At 38.3% G+C, this 20116-nt stretch overlaps 2 protein-coding genes across 5 annotated transcripts in view; both read left to right on the top strand.

The window, feature by feature from the left end:
• The window catches only part of FGD6 (FYVE, RhoGEF and PH domain containing 6), a 107970-nt gene extending 97446 nt beyond the window's left edge, over positions 1–10524 (top strand). For both annotated transcript variants that reach the window (XM_016221771.2, XM_016221770.2), the window contains exons 18-21: positions 772–896; positions 2654–2782; positions 3748–3896; positions 6074–10524. In XM_016221771.2, coding sequence (XP_016077257.2) covers positions 772–896; positions 2654–2782; positions 3748–3896; positions 6074–6110 — 440 coding nt within the window. In that variant the 3' untranslated portion in view covers positions 6111–10524. The remainder of the gene's footprint in view (positions 1–771; positions 897–2653; positions 2783–3747; positions 3897–6073) is intronic.
• A 1742-nt stretch (positions 10525–12266) lies between these two features.
• Positions 12267–20116, top strand: part of NR2C1 (nuclear receptor subfamily 2 group C member 1) — a 41391-nt gene continuing 33541 nt past the window's right edge. For 2 of the 3 annotated variants that reach the window (XM_016221774.2, XM_016221772.2), the window contains exon 1: positions 12267–12394. The gene's annotated coding sequence lies outside the window, so the exon portion shown is untranslated. Of the gene's footprint in view, positions 12395–18738; positions 18872–20116 lie in introns of those variants that run through there. The other variant, XM_016221773.2, reaches the window with a different exon arrangement.

Below are 20116 nucleotides of genomic sequence, written 5' to 3'. Positions count from 1 at the left end.
TAAGGCCTTCATTATCTTTCATCTGGACTACTGTAATAATTTCCTAACAGGTTTTCTTACTGCAAATCCTTCCTCCTTCCTACTGCCAGATTTATTTTTCTGAGTTCAATCTCTTCGTGTTGCTCTCCAGCCTAAAAGGTCTTTCATTTCCCACTGCCTAAACGACAGTCCAGGTTCCTTAGAACTGGCCTTTTATTTCCAGCCTCATTGCCCTCCAAATAGATGATCTAATTTCATCTCTCTCTGCTTTTGCTTATGCTAACCTCTCTTCATGGAGCATACTTCCTCCACTTTTTCCCTTGGCAAACTTAATGGTCAACTCAAACATCTCATTCTCTTCCCAGCTTTCCCTGAACCTGTGTAGTCCAAATTAATTGCTTGCTCACCTTGTCTTATAGCTCCTTTTCTAGCACTTTGCTCATTGTAATATTATTTGATTATGTATCTAGATACTAAACAATGTTAGATTTTTTTTAAAGTCATGAGTGAAGTAAATGGTAGTACAGTAGCATATTTCAGAATTCTAACGGCACAAAAGGATAATCCTTCCACATGGTTTAGTTAGTGTTGAAAAAGTGCAAAATCGTAGATGTGGAAAGTCTTCCTCCCACTCAACTCCAACCATCCATCTTGTTCCCAGGGTCGTCATTGTCACCAGTTTCTTGAGTATCCTTCCATGGATATTTTATGCAGTAATGTTTATTGATCTGAATTAAATTGAATTTCAGAATGCTTTTGATTGGCTGTAAAAGTGTGCCTGATTTCTTTTAGATCACCAGCACTCTCCTAAGATTGGATCTCCCGGAAATCACAAATCTTCAAGTGCCTTATCATCAGTCTTACAAAGTATTCCATCAGGGAGGAAACAGAAAAAAATCCCAGCTGCTCTCAAAGAAGTAAGTGTTTCCATTAAACTTGCAACCTGATAGAGGATGAATTATTCATACTCATATAATAGACTGTTTCTCATTCATAAAGGAAGATGTCATTCCCACAGCTACTAAGACATGCATTTTAATACCGGTGCTGAGGTGTGGCTGCTGCCTCACTATCTTGCTTAGTCTCCCATATGACCTGAGTCATTTAGAAAACAGCTATCAAAAAGTTTGGAGAACATTTTATAGCAATGATAGAAAGTAAAGATAACTTGGACACATGTGAACTTTAAAATTACTTTGAGGAGACCCCTTGTCAGAGGGAAACAGTCTGCAGAATATTTGTAGGCATTGGTTGGTTATATACAGTTGATACCACTAATAGTAGGTTGTCTTTCCTTTAAACTTAAAAGAAATATTTAAAAAGTGATAACAGCCTACACAGTTAGACCTGCCAGTGGTGTAATCCACAGGCATCACTGGTATCCTATCCCAGTTCCTCAAATCCAAGTGGTCAGCCAGAGTCAGATCAGAAGGACTGCCTTTCTGGCCACTCCCATTTTGATTAGTTTATTAATTAGTTCCACCTGTCCTAGTTGTGAGGCCAGTAGAGTTTTAAATTTTATTCTTTTGCTTGGTTACCATGTGAAAACAACACACATTTATTATCTCAGGAGTCCAGGCATAGCTTAGCTGGGATCTCTGCAGGGCCACAGTCATAGTGTTGGCGTTGCCGGGTTCTCATCTGGAGACTGACCAGGGAAGGGTTTCCTTCTGTCCTCACTCAGGTTGTTGGCAGAATTCATTTCCTTGCGGCTGTAAGACTCAGGGCCCTTTTGCTTTTCCTAGAGGTTGCCCTCAGCTCCTTGCCACACGGGCCTCCCAGGATGGCTGCTTACTTCTTCAAAGCCAGAATGGGAGATAGTATCTAGAGCTATCTCCTAGCAAGACTGAGTCTAATATAATGTAACAAGCAGGGAGGTAACATCCCGTCACCTTCACCATATACTGTGGGTTAGGAGCAAGTCACAGGTCCTGCCCACATTCAAGTGGAGGAGACGGTACAACAGTGTGACTTTCAGAGGCATGGGTCATGGGGAGCCACTTAAGAGTCCGTTTACCACACCACTGATATGGCAATTCGTAAACTTAGCTACTGTTCCCGCGTTCAAAAAACAGAGAGGTTTCAACTGCCAAATTATAGTCACTAAAAGCTTTCTAATTTTTGCCTAGAGATTAAAACATTTTCAGCCTTTTATAAAGCAAAACAAATGTTTTTTCTTTCAGACCAAAATTTTTGAGGAGCAGAAACTGATCCTTAAATCACCATTAATAGTAGAATTCTCTATTTACTTTTTTGTTGGTACAGTTTTTTAGTTATTTCAGGGACAAAGTTAAAGTTTTAAGTAAACTTCCCTAATTACCAGAATAAGAAGAGCAATAAACAACATACACATTCTCCAAAACACAGCTTTTAAAATGCCCCTTTGACCTTTGGAATTGTTTTTTTTCCTCGCAACCCAGAAAACACAGGTGAATCCACAAAGAAACACATACACGCAAACCAGGTAGAATTCTAGAACCTCTTCTAAAAGGAAGGGTTTTTATGCTCGTGGTAATGGCAAGTATTCAATTTGTGCAGTAGCAGACTTTGAAAATAAACAATTCCGAAACATTAATATTATGGTTATTGCTTTCACAACCAATGATCAAAAGCAATTTTGTTATTTTAAATTTTTTGTTTGAACACCAGTGAACTATGGGATTTGCTTATCTAGGTATCAGCAAACACAGAAGATTCTTCTATGAGTGGCTATTTGTACAGATCAAAGGGCCATAAAAAACCTTGGAAGCACTTTTGGTTTGTCATAAAAAATAAAGTGCTATATACATATGCTGCAAGTGAGGTAAGATCTGAAATCTAAAGATGTGTAATTTTTTGGTCTTGTTTTATAATACCAACTGGAAATAGTTACAGTATTTGTATAATCTGTTTTACTTTTTTTGGTTTTGCTTTGCTTTTGGAGGGGGAGATGTTGTTGTCGTTATTTTTTTTTAAATCCTCCCGAGAGAGAGGGAGAGAGACATTGATGTGAGAGAGAAACAGAGATTGGCTGCCTCCCATACACGTCCGGACCAGGATCAAACCCGCACCCTTTTGGTGTATGGGATGACGGACCAACTGAGCCACCTGGCCAGTGCATGTTGCCATTATTTTTAATGTGAAAAGTGTCTTTGTTTTGTCTAGAGAGTTCTTATTCAGAAGTATTAAGAATTTCTCATAGTTTTAAAATGTGTTTTTGGTGTCATATCTATTTCACCAAAGGCAGGGTTCTTATCCTTTCTGCCACGCTCTGTTGGATGGCAACCTCTTGGCTATCCTTAGATCGTATTGATCAGGCATCACCATAGATAATCTAGACTTCCTTCAGGTTATAAATAGTTTCTGTTTGTGCTAATACCACCTTTTTCTCCTTTCTGATCACCATGTGTTCTGACATCCATGAAAACCACTACTCTAAGGTCCAAGCTTTTCCTTAGTGGGACTGGGATAAATCAGTTGCCTTTCTGAGCTATGTTTTCTGCATCCATAAAATGAAAGTAATTACCTACCTTCTGTGGTTGTAGGGAAATATGTGAAATTCAGTGGGTATGAACACATTGAAAACTGTCTAGCACAGTTTGGCTCCTAGACTAGCTGGGGGGGGAATAGCTGATTAAATATTGTTGAATAAACGAAAACTGAATAAGTTGCTAGAATTATTGTTTTATATATGTGTATATGAAATTAGAGCTATATACATCAGGGGTCCACAAATCTGAATTTTGTATCAATTAAAAAACCCATCACCCTCTGTGTCTTTTTAAATAGGACGTGGCAGCTTTGGAGAGTCAACCTTTATTAGGATTCACTGTCACTCAAGTCAAAGATGAGAATGCAGAGTGTAGAGTATTTCAGTTACTGCACAAAAACATGGTGTTTTATGTATTCAAAGCAGATGATGCTAACTCAGCTCAGAAGTAAGTACTGAGACGTATTTTTCTTTTATACATGAAAGTTTGAGTTGTTATAAATTATTGGTTGTAAGGTAACCTACTTTAGGGACAACTAAGAATTTAAGTCAGGATCCAAATGAGAAAGAGTTAAGACATTATTCAAACTCTTTAGAATTGTTTCTAGAAGATAGGCAAGAATATCTGGAATATTTTCAGGAGGCAGAGGGGGAAAGAAAGTAGGTAGTTCTGTCCCAAATCTTTTGTGCACACACGGCCTCTGAGGAAGCAGCATGATGCTTCTCTTCAAGAGGAAGGGAAGCTGAGGGATTTGACCTCTCCTTCAGTGGGGGTAAGAATCTTCTCTTGAAACATTCCAGGGTTTGGCAGTCCAATGATTCCTTTGTGCCGGGGAACAGCAGGAGTTTAAACAGCTGCTTGCTAACTTCTTTAGGAAAAAGGTCAAACACATTAAGAGGCTCCCATGCTGTTCCCAATGACTGAGTAGAAGGAAATAGATATCATTTTATTTTAAATAGATATCATTTTATCATTTTAGATTGTAGAGGCTGAAACAGTTTCTTCAAAATACCAATAAGAATATTTAGGTGTCATGAGGTTGCTTGATAGAAGGATATCTCTGTGAAATCAAGATCCTTTCTGAACAAAATAGTTCAGTTCACCTCTCTGTCATTTTTTATTTTGGCCTCACAAAGTACATGTTTTTGTTTTCACTAAGAGGTGCTTGTGTTTTCTGGATAGACTCAAAAAGTGCATGCAGATAAAAAAGAAAGCTTCAAGTAAGCAAGGCTTGTCATTTTTTAAGGCAGTAAGAATGAATGTACCAGAATTACACGTTCCTGAAAATTAATTAGGTACATTGTTACAAATACTCTGTAAGACTTTTTTCTCCCAGTCTGTTAGGAGATCCAGCCATGTATAGCTGCTACTCCAAATAATTCCTTTTGTGTACTGAAGAATGTGTTAAAATTATGTCATTTAGCTATATTTTTCTGTAAAAATTACTTAAATAATAATTGCCCTAATATTTTGTTAGATATTGTATTTCTCATCCTTTTCATCTGTATTCATCACCAAATTAATGAAAATTATTGCTTTTGAATATACACCTTTTGCTTATATCTTCAAAGTGACAAGATAGAAATCACTTCAAGTGGGGTGATTGGGCTGGGGGTGGAGGTGGAAGAGAGGATAAATGGTGGTGGAAAAAATAAAATAAAGAAAAAAGATAATTGAAAAAAGAATCACTTCAGAACAGAATTGAATGTAGTTAGGTAAAGGGAATCAGCTTACTGTACTTGTAATTTAGAATTAATACAGGCTAAATTATGAGTTTCTCTTTGAGGGTATTAATATTATATGGGTTGCTTTTTCGCACATTACAGAATAGTAAAATGTTAACTTCAGTTGAAATTTTTGGCTTTTTTAAAGGCCTTTTTTATGGTATAACGTATGCCATTTGCATTTAGAATTTAAATTTTTGAAAATTCTGTCCTTGAAATTTGAGCTAAATCTGCCAGACACTGCTTTTACTATTTAAACTGAGTGATTTCAAATGTTCCTAATAAGTTCAGAAGCATTTATACTACTTGGGAGGTACAAAGACACTACCTCCAAGTGTCTGAATAATTGCCACTATGTGCATTGTCAGATAAAACTTTGAGACTAATGGATTTTGGAAAGATTTCTGAAAAACTGTGAGACACTTTTCTGTTGTATGCAAAATTTTGATCACCTAGTAGACTAGATGTTAGATTCCATTTCATTGAAAATTTTAGGACAGAGTAGGTCTAGACTATGGATGTCCAAGGAATCTCTGGTTAAGGGAGAAGGAGACAGGGACAGAGCTTGTGTTCCTAAAAACAGAAAGGGCATTCAAATAAAGGCCTTTAAAGATATATCCACTTCCAAAACCAATTAAATGTGATCATCAGGACTTCACGGAGCTTTTATATGAAATGGGCCCTTCCTCATGCCTTGTAGAAATAAAGAGATGCACTTTTCAGGCCAAATTACCAAATAAAGGATAGTTCTGTATTTATAGAATTCTAGTTTGCTGTCGGAAAGATCTTAAATACATTGTTAAGGTAACTAGATTCATAGGCACAGCTGTTATCTGTATTAACAGAACACATATCGGATAATTACATTTTACAAATCCACCAAATTTCTCTTATTAACAGGTGGATAGAAGCATTTCAGGAAGGCACAGTATTGTAGCAGTATTGGTTTCATCTCTTCTGTGATTTCAAAAGGGTGGAATTTCATCAGAATGGAGTGAATACAACATAGAAAAATAATACAAATGAACACTGCCAAGATAAATCTAACCAAAATCTTCATCAAATATAAGAAATTATTTTAGATACAAGGTAATTTTTTAGAATGTTTGTTTTTTCATGTATGTTATTTATTAAAATTTTGATGTTTACTTAAGTCAGAATTATTTCTGAAATTCACACTGAATTCTAAAGTACCTTTTCTTTAGAAACTAGAAAATGTATCTTAATACTGTATGCTGTATTAACTGTTTGTGACGTAGTCCACACTGTTTTCTCAATGTGTCTTACAGTGTTACATTGTAATAACATTCTCACTAGGGGTTAAGTCTTTGTAAATAAAAAAAACACACATCAAGGAGCAAGTTTCATGCAGTGTTTGGTTTAGAAATTATGATTATAAAACTGCTTATTGCAAAAGTACATGTCTTAAAATCAGTAAACTAAGATGAATTTTTTTTATCTTTTAATGGAAAATCACATGGCCAACTTCTACCTCAATAACTGTGAAATGAAATTCCAGTCAGTTATCTCAAGCATTTCTACTATGATGTACCTCTTTCGGCATGAGATAATGTTACATCATAAAGGAATTATAGCAGAGGGATAGGATCTGAATTTTTATTTAACTGAATATAAGTAGGAAAGAAGATGTTTTCATTTGTGGAGAAACACAAATAATTAACTCTATAGCCTTTACATTAAGTCTAATCTTTTTTTTAAACCTACCAGTTCTACACAAATATGTGTATTTTATTTTTTAAAGACAAAATATGGCAAGCATTATATTACATAATGTCCCGTTACTGTGAGTGTTCTGAGCCCAAGTCAACAGTGGTATTTGTATCTAAAAAGAATGTTATATTTCCTTTGTGCTTTTAAAAATTAACTGGAATTACCATATCAAAAAAGCACAAATTCTAAGTCAGTATTAACTGAAATTGTATTCTTTTTTTTAAGTTTTTTACTACCACTTTGTATTATGTCTTCCCTGGTAAATCTTTAAAAGTCCATTCTTTCTTTAACCAACTGTCAGTGTGCCTCATTAGGGAAGATTTATGTTCATAATTCTGGTGCACTTACTGTTTAACGTAGGAACGTCTTTGTAAATAAAACTGATTAGCAGAAGAAAAATGAAATTAACACTGATTAAAGTCATTCCTCATGTTCATAATAACATTTATTGATTGAACTTAAGCTAAATGTAAATTATCCTGAAAGGCGAGGTTATTCATAGAATAATTCATTAAAGGGCACAAGAATTTTCCTCTCTTTTCCATGTAGGATATCCTAATTCACTGTGATATTTTATGATTGCCAAGAGAATTAGAGTACCTTCCTGAAGCCTTTTGAATGTTTTTTGTTGCCATACCAGAGTCCCAGTTAAATCTAGAGTTGGCTGCTGTCATTTTTCTGGCTATTGCTTGCTATGGAATCATTTTAATCGCTGTTGCAACCTCACCCGCAATCGTCACGTGGTGCCTCCCTGGCTTTCTGCTACTGTAGGTAAACTAATACTTCTTTGCAGCTCATTAATTTTAATCAAGATAGCATAAATAAGGCATCCATGTTAACATCTGTGCAGTTTTTAGTATATCTTTTTTGCAGACCAAGGTTATACTTATAAAGTACTTCCTTCTGCTTCATTGGGTCTAGCACTTCACAAAACAGTAAATTATTTGGAGTTCTTTCTCCCTCCTCTTAAGCTCTCAACCTTCTGACTACAAGGTTTGGTTTAAACCTCAGAATCTTAAAAAATAGGCAGGGTACTCTTATCTTTCAATAGTTGGCTGAATCAAGAACTAGTTATAAATCTAAATAGAAGAAACATTTCACAAACTTCTAGTAATTCTCCCAATTACATGTGAAACTCATGTATGATTGTACTAGCTATTGGCTTAGCCCTATTGAGGGTTTTGAAAAATATAAAATACAGCCTTTTGAGAAAGCTATTAGATTACAAAACCCCTCCCCATAAAGATGTTTTAAATATGGAAGAGTATTACATTCCTTTTCCCCCTTATCAATCCTTATAACTTACTAAAGCTGATCAATTATTTAATCTGGCTCATTCTTTGTAAACTGATAAACCTAATTCTATACATTTTGTTGCAAATATCCTTTTAAAATATCTCTAGATAGCTAATTTTTTTAAAGAAAAAAAGATAAGTTGAGTGCATCCTATAAATGATGAGGAAGTATAAATAGTACCTAGATCCCCAGAATACTGTATTTATTACACTGATACATGTGCTCCTATCAGACCCTTTTCAAGTATCTCCTTTTATTCATGAGGAGAAAGAAGAGCAGTTATAAAGTTAAGCGAAAACGATTCTGAGAGTAACCTAGACAAGAGGTGCCAGGTTGAACTAGGGGAAGGCTGGCATTCTTAGCGTGTGTCCCCAACCAGTGTTCCTCCTTTATCTGTGGCAGCTGTAAATGTAGAGGACCTACCAGAGTCCTAGGAAAATCAGAATGGTTATCTTTGGGATCATCCCACATTTCTGAACTGCTCTCCAACCTTTTCCCCCTATTCTCTAATGTACCCAGTATCCTCCTATTGTCCTTTGTCCAAGATACTTAATTCTCTCTTCAATCAAATGCTTGATTCTTTGAGTATGTAGTAGCATTTCTTAAAATGAGATCATCAGAGCAACCTTTGTTTAATATAAAGATGTAATGAAACAACTTAGTTAAGGAGACAACTTTAAAGCCAAATGTATATTTTATTTGGTTGGTGGAATATATCCAGAAATAGGGAAAGCCAGGTGTTTAGTAATTTAGTTAAACTGTAAATGTCATTGCTGCATATGTTGATATGTTTTGGAGTATGCTTTCCTTGTACTGTTTTTGAAGTTTGAGATGCAGTGTAGTCAAATTTAATCACTGGGATTTCCAAAAGTAAATCCTCCACACTCCTTGAAGTGTGTAAAGTACTGTACACTCCTTGAAGGCAGATGCTATGTCTGTTGTATCAATTTCTCACAAAATACCTACCCTGTGTCCTTTAAGAGATAATATTTGTTGAATATTGTTTGTTTCTTCTACAAGTTAGGACAGGATTCTTGTCATTTTCATCTCAAACACAGCCCCAAAATGCCCTCATTATAACTCAGATCTTAGACCTGTACATTCCATCATCCTGCAAGGTCACATTTGTAACTACTGTTGGACATCTATACATGAGTCCTTAAGCATTTTAAACTTTACATCACTAAAACTCAACTCCCTTTTTTTTATTTAAGTCTTGTTTATTTTCTTCCGTGATGGAAAACACCATTCTAGCCTCCAGAATCTGACTCCAGGTCTCAGCAGGGCCCTCTGCAGTTGCTCTTGCATCCTTTCCGTCTTCATTGCCCTTCTGTTGTTGCATAGACCCTGCTCAAGTCCTTGTCAGTGATTGGAATAATTATTCTTCTAATCCCAATGCCTGCCTTGCATGATCTCATTTTAAACACTGCCAGAGCCATCTTCTAACCTAAAGCATAGCTCTAGTTTCATCCCTGCTCTTCAGCTTCCACTGGCTTCCCAACGGCTTGGCATGGAGCACTTTTCCTCAGGTATCATATACTCCGCGGCTAACCCCAGCCCAACCTTTCTCTGTTCACCGTTTTGTTTTTCACCCTCTCCTCTACCCCCATTTCTGCCTATTTATCCAAGACTTCTCTGTGAAGTTATCCTAGTCCTTCTGTTCCTCTATTTCTTCAGACTAGATCTAGTTTTTCCTTCCTCTGTGCTCCCATAGCCTTTAGCTTGTAAGCTTTCCTATGGTACTTACCACATTGTCTTTGAGAGCAGCAGCTGTATCTTGTTCATTTTAGATCCCCCCTCAGCATATGGCAGAGTGCCTTGTATGCACTGGATGTTCAGTAAATGAAATTACTTCAAATGGATCCCTTTTGATTTTTTTTTTTAGTGCCCCCAATACACAAATATCACTCAGGAGCCTATGCCACTTATAAAGTTATTTTGAAGGAAAAGCTTATCTACAACTTTTTCCCCATTTAAGAAGAGATAAATTATTTCTAGTAGTTATTTTTAAGATAAAAGTGGTAGTAAATTTTCAAAACACCTCAAGATATTGAATTCCTTTTTTTTTTTTTTTTGCTGGGGGAGAGGTTTGAAGGGGCGCCTTTTCTTTTATATAAGTTAGTCATAGCATCTTAAGAACCAGTCTTGAAATGCTATTGTTTTTTAAAATGACTTACGAATTTCTAGAAACACTTTTTACTTAAAATGATAATAGTCTGTATTTTATTGTCCATATAGAGATATAGATCCTTTATAAATCAAATGTTAGCTTTGTAAATATTGTTAATATGTATTATATTTATACAAAATAAATTTTATCTACTCTTGTGATGATGTCTTTTAAACCGTAATTTTTCATATTATCATTTTTTGGTTTTTTTGTTCTCTTTAGACCTTAACTTTTTTTAGAGTCACATTCAAAGATGAACCACACTGACCTGTTTTCCTGGAGCATCATTAGGGGATGCTCTTCTTCACCCACAAATGATGTTCCCAAATGTCTTCTACTTCCACATTTTAATAAGTCAACTCATTGTAACTGATAGAATTAATTGTATGATAAGTGGTAACCACAAGCATCACTGTAAGCACTCATATTATGCACTGAGAATAGAGAAAGGGTCTCAAATTGCCTTTTCCAATTGGAATATGCTTTCTTAGCTTTCACTTTTGAGACCATCTTAAGAATTTGGGGGGTGGAGGAGGGAGGGGCTGCCTTAAAACCACTAAACAGAACAAATGATGCCAAAGGAAGAGGGGGAGTTTTAGAGAATGAGGCATACAGCATATTCCTGCTTGTTAGGGGTAGTTGCATGCCCTTTTTCTGTGTCTGTGTCCAGCTACCTAGTTTCAGAGGGAAATGACAGGAGGTGTTCTCCTTCCCAGTGCACCTTTATTTTTCCTCACTTGGGTTTCTGGCCTGAATCCGTGACTGCTTTTTTAGTGATGATCAATACTGAAGAATTTTTTTTTTTTAATTTTACATGATTTCTCTGTTAATTTATTAAATTCTTTGGTTGCTGCAGGCATCATCTGTGAAAGCAAGATGTATTCCATTCCTGGAGTGCAGCCTTGGGTTGAGATCCAGGGTTGTTGATGGGAGGGGGCTTGTCAAGAGACCAGAACTCACAACTCTGGCTCAGCTACTTGGGCTATAAGTTAATCAAATGAAAACAATAATTTAGTCAATTGTCATTCAAGTCAGACCATATGTCTGACACACTGTCTCATCAAAGCCAAGGCATTCTGGGAGAGAATGATTATCCCTACTCATTATGCACACAATACTGAAGACATTCTGGGGACCCCTTCTCTTAAAGTCCAAAACATGACACAGTACTTTGCACACAGGTTAGCTCTTCCTGCCACACCTTGATGTCACAGGCGGTCACTGTCAGGATGTCCTGTTTCATCAATAACTCTTCATTTCACACATTTTTACTGACCACCAGGCACTGTCCTATAGGCTTGGGAATACACTGCTGAACAAATCAGACAAAAACCAGCCTTCAAGAGTCTTACATTCTAAGTGATTATATCCTTGCACCATTTAACAGTTATATCTATTTACTTACAAGAGCTGGTAAGTAAAACTTTGCCTTACTGCACAGGATTCTATCCATTTGTCGTTTTATTGAAGGGAATTTTAAATATCTTACTGGGATCTACCCAGACTTGTTAGTCCACTAATAAACGTTAGAGTATACGAGCCTATTACAGAGCCCAGTATCCTACAAGTTAGAAACAGAACCGCGTGAAACTGATGATGAGGTTATCTCATTACTCAAACCTGAAACGTCTCAAAACCTTTAACCACCGCCTTTGGGTCTCCAAGTCCCTGACCTGGACGCGCAGCATTGTCGGGCAGTTTCCCTCCTCGTCGCTAGGGGGCAGTGGACTTCGAGAGGCTCGGTTCCTTCATCCCTCTACCCAGGGAACGTCACGACCTCCTCTCGCCTATCCCCCATACCACTCACGCGCAGGCGCCGACGCGAGCGCGTTCCGCGGTGCAGCGAGAGAGGTCACGAACTCTGACCCCCCAAATATACAAACCCAGAAAGCTCCCTGCCCCCACTTTCCTTTACCCTCCCCCCTCCATCCTCCAAGCTGTCTCCTCCCGGCGCCCCCCGCAGCCGCCGCAGCGGGACCGTCCGGTTCACGCCCGGTGCAGGACGTAGCTCGGCGGAGAAGCCGGTAAGAAGCGCCGAGTGCGGAGAGAAGCGGCCGCGCCCGGGGCTGGGGAGGCGGGGGTGCCCCTCCCAACTGCCAACCTGCCAACCGACGCACCCCCCACGGTCCCGCAACAGCCTGCTGGCTTCGGCCAGCGGGGTTGGCCCGCCCGGCAGTTCCGCGGCGGGCTGCTCGGGTTGGACTGGGAGCGCGGGGAGCGGCCGGAGCGGGGAGCCTCACGCGGCGGGCTCCGAGGAGGGCCGAGGCCGTGGCTGGGGCGCGGAGCCCGGGGCGCGGAGCCCGGAGCGGCGGCGGGCACTGCAGGGAGTCCGCGAGCGGCTCGGCGCGCACGGCAGCCTCTCCCGCGGCGCCTCCCGCCGCGCCTCTGACCTTTCAACTGCAGGGAAAGCTTCCGTCGGGGCGCCGCCGCCGCTTCCCCCGCCTCTGGGCGCCGCGCACCGGGCGCTCGCTGGCCCGCGGGTCGCGGGAGAGGCCGGCCCTCGCCCCGAGTGGACGGAGCCGAGGCCTGAATCCCTTTCCCCGAGGGCCCCTTACTAATTCTCGTGCTTACACGGGAGGGACGGAGTAACGCCCTCAACTTTCACAACAAGTGGGCGAGAGTGGCCGCCGCCTTCGGACCGGTATCTTTCGGGAAACAGAATGGACCGGCTCGGGGCGCTCACTGCGTTGGGCATGGCCAAGCTTCAAATGGCTCTTTTGTTAAGAAACTCTGCCTCCAGCTTCTGCAGATACCGTTTTATGAGTTGCAAATGTTGCCAAGTTGTCTCATAACCTTCACTAAGTAGGTCAGCCTGTTTTTAAAAAAATAAATAGCTGGAGAGGAAAAGCAAAATGAATTGAAAGTAAGGCCTTTATGGCTTTTGTGCCTCTGAAGTTGTAAGTAGGCCTTTGACTTTGAGGTTTTTGAACAATGCTTATGTGGTTCGTTGGCTGGTACACGATGATTGTTTTTAAATTTTGCTTATATATGCAATTGGGAGATCTAAAAGGTATTTCTATTTTTATAAAAAAGTGGATCACATGAAATATGTCATCATTCCTTGTAGGGGTATTTCAGTCTTCTTTTAGGAAGGGTTTTTGAGGGAAACGCAATCAAAGTCAGTAAACATGCCCAAAATACTCTTTGCACACACAGAGTGTAATTCCTACCCTTGGGGAATAGAAAAACAAAAGAAACAGCATAAGCTAAAGACTTAATAGTATAAATATAACTATTGACCATTTTTTGCATTATAGGACCCTCTGCAACCTTAAAATCTTTTTTGAAAGCCATAGATTGGCCTTCCTGAAAAAGTGCACCTTTACATAAAAATTTTGTGTAAAATATTAGAAATTAACAGAAGTCTGTGGATGCTAGTTAACAACGTCAGTATACACAAGAAATGCCGGACCCGCCTAGAAAGACTGTATTAAAAAAAAAAAAAAAAAAAAAGCATTCAACTGAGTCTTAAAGGTTAGATGGAATTTAAATGAGGTAGGAGGAGCTTGGAATGGAATGGTGTATGAGGATAGAGACCCCACTTGAGAGTGATAGCAGATAAAATGAGAAGATGAAGAAGACTAGAGAGGAACTCTTCTTTGAAAAAAGTACCAGAGGGGCTGAAACTTGATTCTTTGATCATTAAAAAGACACTGATGGTTCTGACTCAGGAAAAAAAGGGTGTGGTTCAGTTCTGTAAGCATACCGAGATACTGCTGCTTGTCACAGTGGCTTACAAAAAGATATTTTTTGCCTTCTTGGGATTTTGAATATACTTAAAGATGGTTCTTGCCTTCTAGGGGCCTTTTATATACACAAAGTTTTGTATATTAAATATACATTCAGGAAACTCAAATCTGGTAATAACTGAAATTTTACTTGAAAGATTCTTAACTTGGCGACCTTGGACTGGCCACAGGAGGTTTTATGAATCCCTTGAAATTCAGTATATACCATCATTTATAGTGTAAGTGAATGTGAACTTGTGTTTTCTGATAAGGAAAAGCTTCCATCAGATTTCCAGAGATGTTTGGCCCTCCCCACCAGAGGGAAAAAAGATAGAAACATTGTTTTATACCTTATTTTCAAACTTTTTTTGACTACACTGCACAGGAAGCATCATGATTCAGCATACTCACACACACAGATTAAAGTGAAATCAAGTCTTCAGGAGACTGACTGCTCTTGCTCTTACTATACCTGATGCACAAATTTCTGTTCTTTTTTTTTTTTTTTTAAAGATGTTCAGACTTTAATTAATTTCCCCATTCGTAAGTGGCTCACAACACAGTTTGCAAAATACTGCTTTGGATGACAACAGCCTACATTCAGTTGATGGGAGTGGGACTAGTGGGGAAAGAATGGGGGGAGAGCAGATGTTAGGAAAAGAAAATGAAGCGTATCTGATGTAGTCAGAGAGCACAGACTTAAAATTTTGAATGTGAATGGAAGGAAGGCTCCAACGATAACTATTTTCTGTGGGTAAGGTACCTAGAAATGAGATCGAGGTAAATGTAAGAAAGAATCGGGGCCAAAAATATAGAACTGTGTGTCTTTTGTGTGTTAATTAGTTCTAGAGTAGTAAAGGCAACATTCTCATGCTTTTTGCTTTTCCCCTCAGGCTGATAAAAATACTTATCCTTCAATGCCTACCTCAGATGTCTATGAGGTTTTTTTGGACCCCTCCTCTCCAGTGTGGTGGTCTTCTGAGCTCCTTTTGTTTCTTTATTGAGCATTTTGTTCATTTAACTTTCAGGGACTACCTCTTAGCTATTAGAGACTGTCAGCCATTGGTATAGATATTTTCACTAATGTTGAACTTTTACAACAATTTTTTGAAGATTTTGTTAAATCCATTTCATTTATGAGGAAACAGCCTCAGATTAAGTGACATGTAGTCATTTGGTAAGTAGTATAAATGGGATTAGAACTCTGATTTGACTTGAGGTCCAGGGCACTCTACTACCTATATAAACTCTCTCCCTCTAGTTGTTTCTTTTTCTCTTTATCACTCCCTCCTAGTTTGCTTCATAGCATTTAGTACATGGTAATTAAAAAAAATCTGTTTTCTCATTAAAATACACACTCTATGGGGCAGAGATCTTTTTTGTTTTGTTTATTCTCAAGTCCCAAAGTCTCACAGTGCCTAAAAAGTATGTTTCAGTAAGTACTTATTGAGTCCAGACATGAATACTAGGCACTGTTAAACACTAGAGGTTCATCGATAAAATTAGTTCATTGAAACACTACAGTTCTTATCTTTAGAAGTCTCTTATTGGAGATGGCCATCTGTGCAGATAAGGGCAGGGTGCTCAAAATAAATGGGCACAAGATACAGTGGGCCACATATGAAAGAATGCTTATTTTTCAAATTACAGTAATTGATACCCATTCAAAAGGCAAAGAAGAAAATTAAGTGGCCTGTAAATCTCCACCTAGAAAAGTCACCATTAACATTAGAGAATGTTATATTTTTAGTTCTTGTGTGTTTTACATAGTTAAAATCAATTGTAAATAAAATTTTGTTTCTTGATCTTTGCATTTAGTTTGTCACAATCATTTTTCTCTTCATTAAACATTTTTCTTATACATGATTTCAATGAGAATATTTTTTACACAAACCTTTGCCCTTTGTGTTTGCTAAAATGTCATCTCAGTAAGGCTATCTCTGATCTCTTATTAAAAATTGCAACTCTCCTCATAGACACAGACAACATGGTGGTTACCGAAGGGAATGGGTGCAGGAGGGGTAGTAAAGGGTAAAGGGAGCCAAATATACGGTGACAGAAGATGATTTGACTTTGGGTGGTAAGTACACAACTTGATACACAGATCATGCATCATAATAATCTATACTTGAAACCTATATAATCTTATTAACTAATGTCATCCCAATAAATTTAACTAAAAAATTGGAAATCCCCCCCACCTTTTTAGTATTTTCTGTCACTAGTCCCCACTCTGTTTTCTCCATTCCACTTTTCACCATTTGTTGATATTATATATTTATTTGTTTGTTCTCTTTTTCACCCCACCAAAATATAAACTTCACAAGAAATTTGTTTGTTTTAATATGTATTCCTGTATCCCTCACACTTAGAAAAATGTGTGGCCCATAGTAAGCACTCAAGTATTTGTTGAATGGAAGAATATTGAATGAAATATATGGTCAATGAGTATGAACATTTTTAAGGCTTTTCATACACATTGGCAATTTACTTTTCTAGGAAGATTATAATATTTTAGACTTCAATTAACAATATGTAAATAATGCCTTTTTGCCTCAAGTTTTGGAGTTAAAATTATTGTTGGAAAACAAGCATATATTGATCTAACGATTCTGTGGCATTTGTGGTAGAGAGAAGCCATTAGCAAAGATGTGGAAGCATGAAACAACATGAGAAGTTCAAGGAATTTCATGTAGTATATATGGCTAGAATGTATGGTTTAACAAATAGCACCACAAATCCTATAGATAAAGGGAAGCCTTTGACAAACATTAAGAGGTGAAATAATATTAAATATGTGTTAGGTCTGTCTGGCAACAAAATATTGTGAAGTAGCAATTAGATAAACGTTATTGGACTTGAGATCGAGAAACTTGGAGACTGAATTTGTTATAGTTTGAATTGTCCTCATGGACACTAAACTACTCCATGTTGATGACAGGAAAGGGACAGCACTGTCAAAATCATCAGTGAAAATGGTATTGAAACAAAAATTAATGAGTGACAAGAATAAAGTTTTTAGAAACTATTGTGTAATTGGTTCACATGAATCTCAAAGAAAGGGTTTTTGATGTGGAATAAGCAGTCCACTTTAGAGGACTACAACATCAGGAGTATCCTTGAGATCTGTATATATTATTGTAGCATAGCTACTATACATATATATATTCACATAAACATACCTACACAAGATAGTTTCATACTCAGTTACCTATTTTTTAAGTACTTTATTGTAAAGAAGAATGATTCCTTTTCAATTTAATTTTCTTTAGAAAGCACTTAAGACTTTATATCTCTTTTCCCTGTTTCTGAATAACCCTTCATGAGCCACCTCATTTTTTAGCTTTCCTTTAAAGCTGGGAATAAGATCTGGACTGGTTGCCTGGCTGGGTGTGGCTCAGGGGTTGACCATTAACCTAGGATCCAGGAGATGGCAGTTCAATTCCTGGTCAGGGCACATGCCTGGGTTGTGGGCTCGATCCTCTGTAGGGGGCGTGCAGGAGGCAGCCGATCAGTGGTGACTCTCTTCGTCATTGATGTTTCAATTCTCTCCCTCTCCCTTTCTCTCTCCAAAATCAATAAAGATATATTTAAATTAAAAAAAAAATCTGGACTGGTCACTCAAAACTTACTTGATTCTTTTCATATTGTCAGTAGACCTTCCCCATCAAGAAGATTCTGAATATCAGTACAGTAGGGTAATTGGTAACCCCTAATAATCTTTTGTTTCATGAGAAAGTATAAGCCTCCAACCCTTGACTCTAGGCCTTAAGTTTTTAATATTAAGGACTGCAAGGTTGCCTTGCCTTCATTTCTTAAGCCTATTTTTACCAACGAGAAAAAAAAAACACAAAAATGTTTTTGGTGTGATGGTATACTTTAAAAAATTCATTAAAATTAATTTTATTTTGTGAATTCTCTAGAAACTTTTGAGGTTGTTTGAAACAACATAGTTACAGAACTAAATTTGTCACCCTTACTGATGTCGTTCAGTGGTTAGAGCATTGGCCCAAGGACCAAAGGTCTCACAGGTTCGATTCCTGGTCAAGGGCTTGTACCTGGGTTTCAGGTTTGAGCCTTGGCCCTGGTAGGCTTGTGGGAAGCAACCAATTGATGTGTTTTTCTCACATTGATGTTTTTCTCTCTCCCCCCTCCCTGTCTCCTCCTCCCACTCTTTAAAAAAATAAATGGAAAAATATCCTTGGGTGAGGATTAACAAAAAACAACAGCAGCAAAAAAAGCTAAGTTTGTCATTTAAAAGAACTCACAAAGCAAGAAATTAGAAGGACCTTGATTTGGAAGTAGCCAAAAGTAGATCTCTTGATACAGTATAAGAATAAGGGATTTTCTTTTTCTTTTCAGGATTTTTTTCAACTGACAGCAGAAAAATGGAGTCAGTGCTGAATTAAATCTTTTTAGTAGCTTAGTAGTAGTGTTCAGTGGACTTTTGGTTGAAGAGTTCTCTGTATCAGTAGAAGAAACAAATTGGAGTGGTTGCCTGGTTCATGATGGTTATATCAGTAGGCATGTGTGTGCTAGTCCCCATCTTTTGGTAAATAGGTCTAAAAAAACAAACTGCCAATCATATTAACCTTTCTTTCTCTTCCTGCCCCACCTACAGTGACTAATCCAAGAGATGAGCACACAACCTAAACTAGGGCAATCTGAATCCATTACCAAGATTTTAAAATTAGAATTTGAGAAGACTACTTTTCCTTTCCTGGTGCTTTACTACAAAGTCGGAAATAAGAAGCCACATTGGGAATAGCTGAGGTAGGGAAATTCCTGACAGCATCAGAAATCCTAGCTCCATTTTGCCTAAGGTCAGCTCTGCTGTGATCCTAGCAATGTATATTCCCATGTCCCCCAGGCCCCCCTTTTTTGCTTAAATTAGCAGTAGTTGGGCTAATGCACTCTCATAGATACCTGCTTTCATGCCAAATACTTATATCATTCTTCTCAGTTTTCATCATTTTCCTTCTTTGCCCCTTTGAAAATATTTTTGGCTACTGAAGTGAATAATAACTATCCTGTGGAAATTTCTCAATGTTAGTAAAAATAAGTTTGGATAGGATTTGTAGTTATTTTAGATAGTCTGCCTCTTTTCTGTAAATGGTGAAAGTTTTTTGAAATGAACAAAATTGTATGATGTATTTTAATTATTTTATGGATCTTTTTATATCTAAATATGTATAATATGCCTAGATAGTTTCATGTGAGAAGTAGGTGATGATGAAAAATAGGATTACAAAATATAAGCAGGCTTTTGGTCAAGACAGCAGCATAGGTAAGTGGGGTACTTTCATCCTCCCAGAACCACATCAGAAATACAACAAAACTACAGAACAACTATCATTCAGAACCACCTGAAATCAAGCTTGACAGAAGTCCTACAATTAAGAATATAAAGAAAAGGCCACATCAAAACTGGTAGGAGGAGTGGAGATGCAGAATGGGCTGCTCTGAGGATTGAAGGGTCCCAGCCCCACACCAGGCCCCCCAGCCCAGGGTTCCAGTGCCTAGAAGAGAAATCCCCATAACTTCTGGTTGTAAACACCAGCGGGGATTATTGCTAAGTGAGGCAGAGGGTGGATGGATGCCCAGGCATTTCTCTTAAGGGCCAGTGCATAGACGTACTGAACTCCCTTCCTCTGAGCTCCAGAACTGGGGCAGCAGCTTGAAAGGAACCAGGGACACACAGGGAGGAACTGAAGTGTCTGGCATCAGAGTGAGAGCTGGAGAGGCAGCTTTCTCCCAGACAAAAGTTCTGGCATAGGCCATTGTTCCTTTCCTGAGCCTTTCCCCCCCAGGTGCAGCAGGCTGGCACCATATCTGACTCTCCATAAACCTGACTAACACTGCTCATCCCACTGTGGTGATTTTTCTAAGACCTCACCCCATTGAACTTGTAGGCTCATCGAAGCCGTTTCCAGTGGTTTTTCCATACAACTGGCCTCTCTTGCCTCATGCTTCAGACTTTTTAAAAATCTCTCAAACAAGCAACATCTGGCCTCTGTG

The sequence above is a fragment of the Miniopterus natalensis genome, chromosome 2, assembly GCF_054644295.1.
Source record: "Miniopterus natalensis isolate mMinNat1 chromosome 2, mMinNat1.hap1, whole genome shotgun sequence".
In the NCBI taxonomy this organism is placed as follows: domain Eukaryota; kingdom Metazoa; phylum Chordata; class Mammalia; order Chiroptera; family Miniopteridae; genus Miniopterus; species Miniopterus natalensis.
The sequence above is the reverse complement of the archived record's forward strand: the minus strand, read 5'-3'. Positions and strand labels throughout refer to the sequence as shown.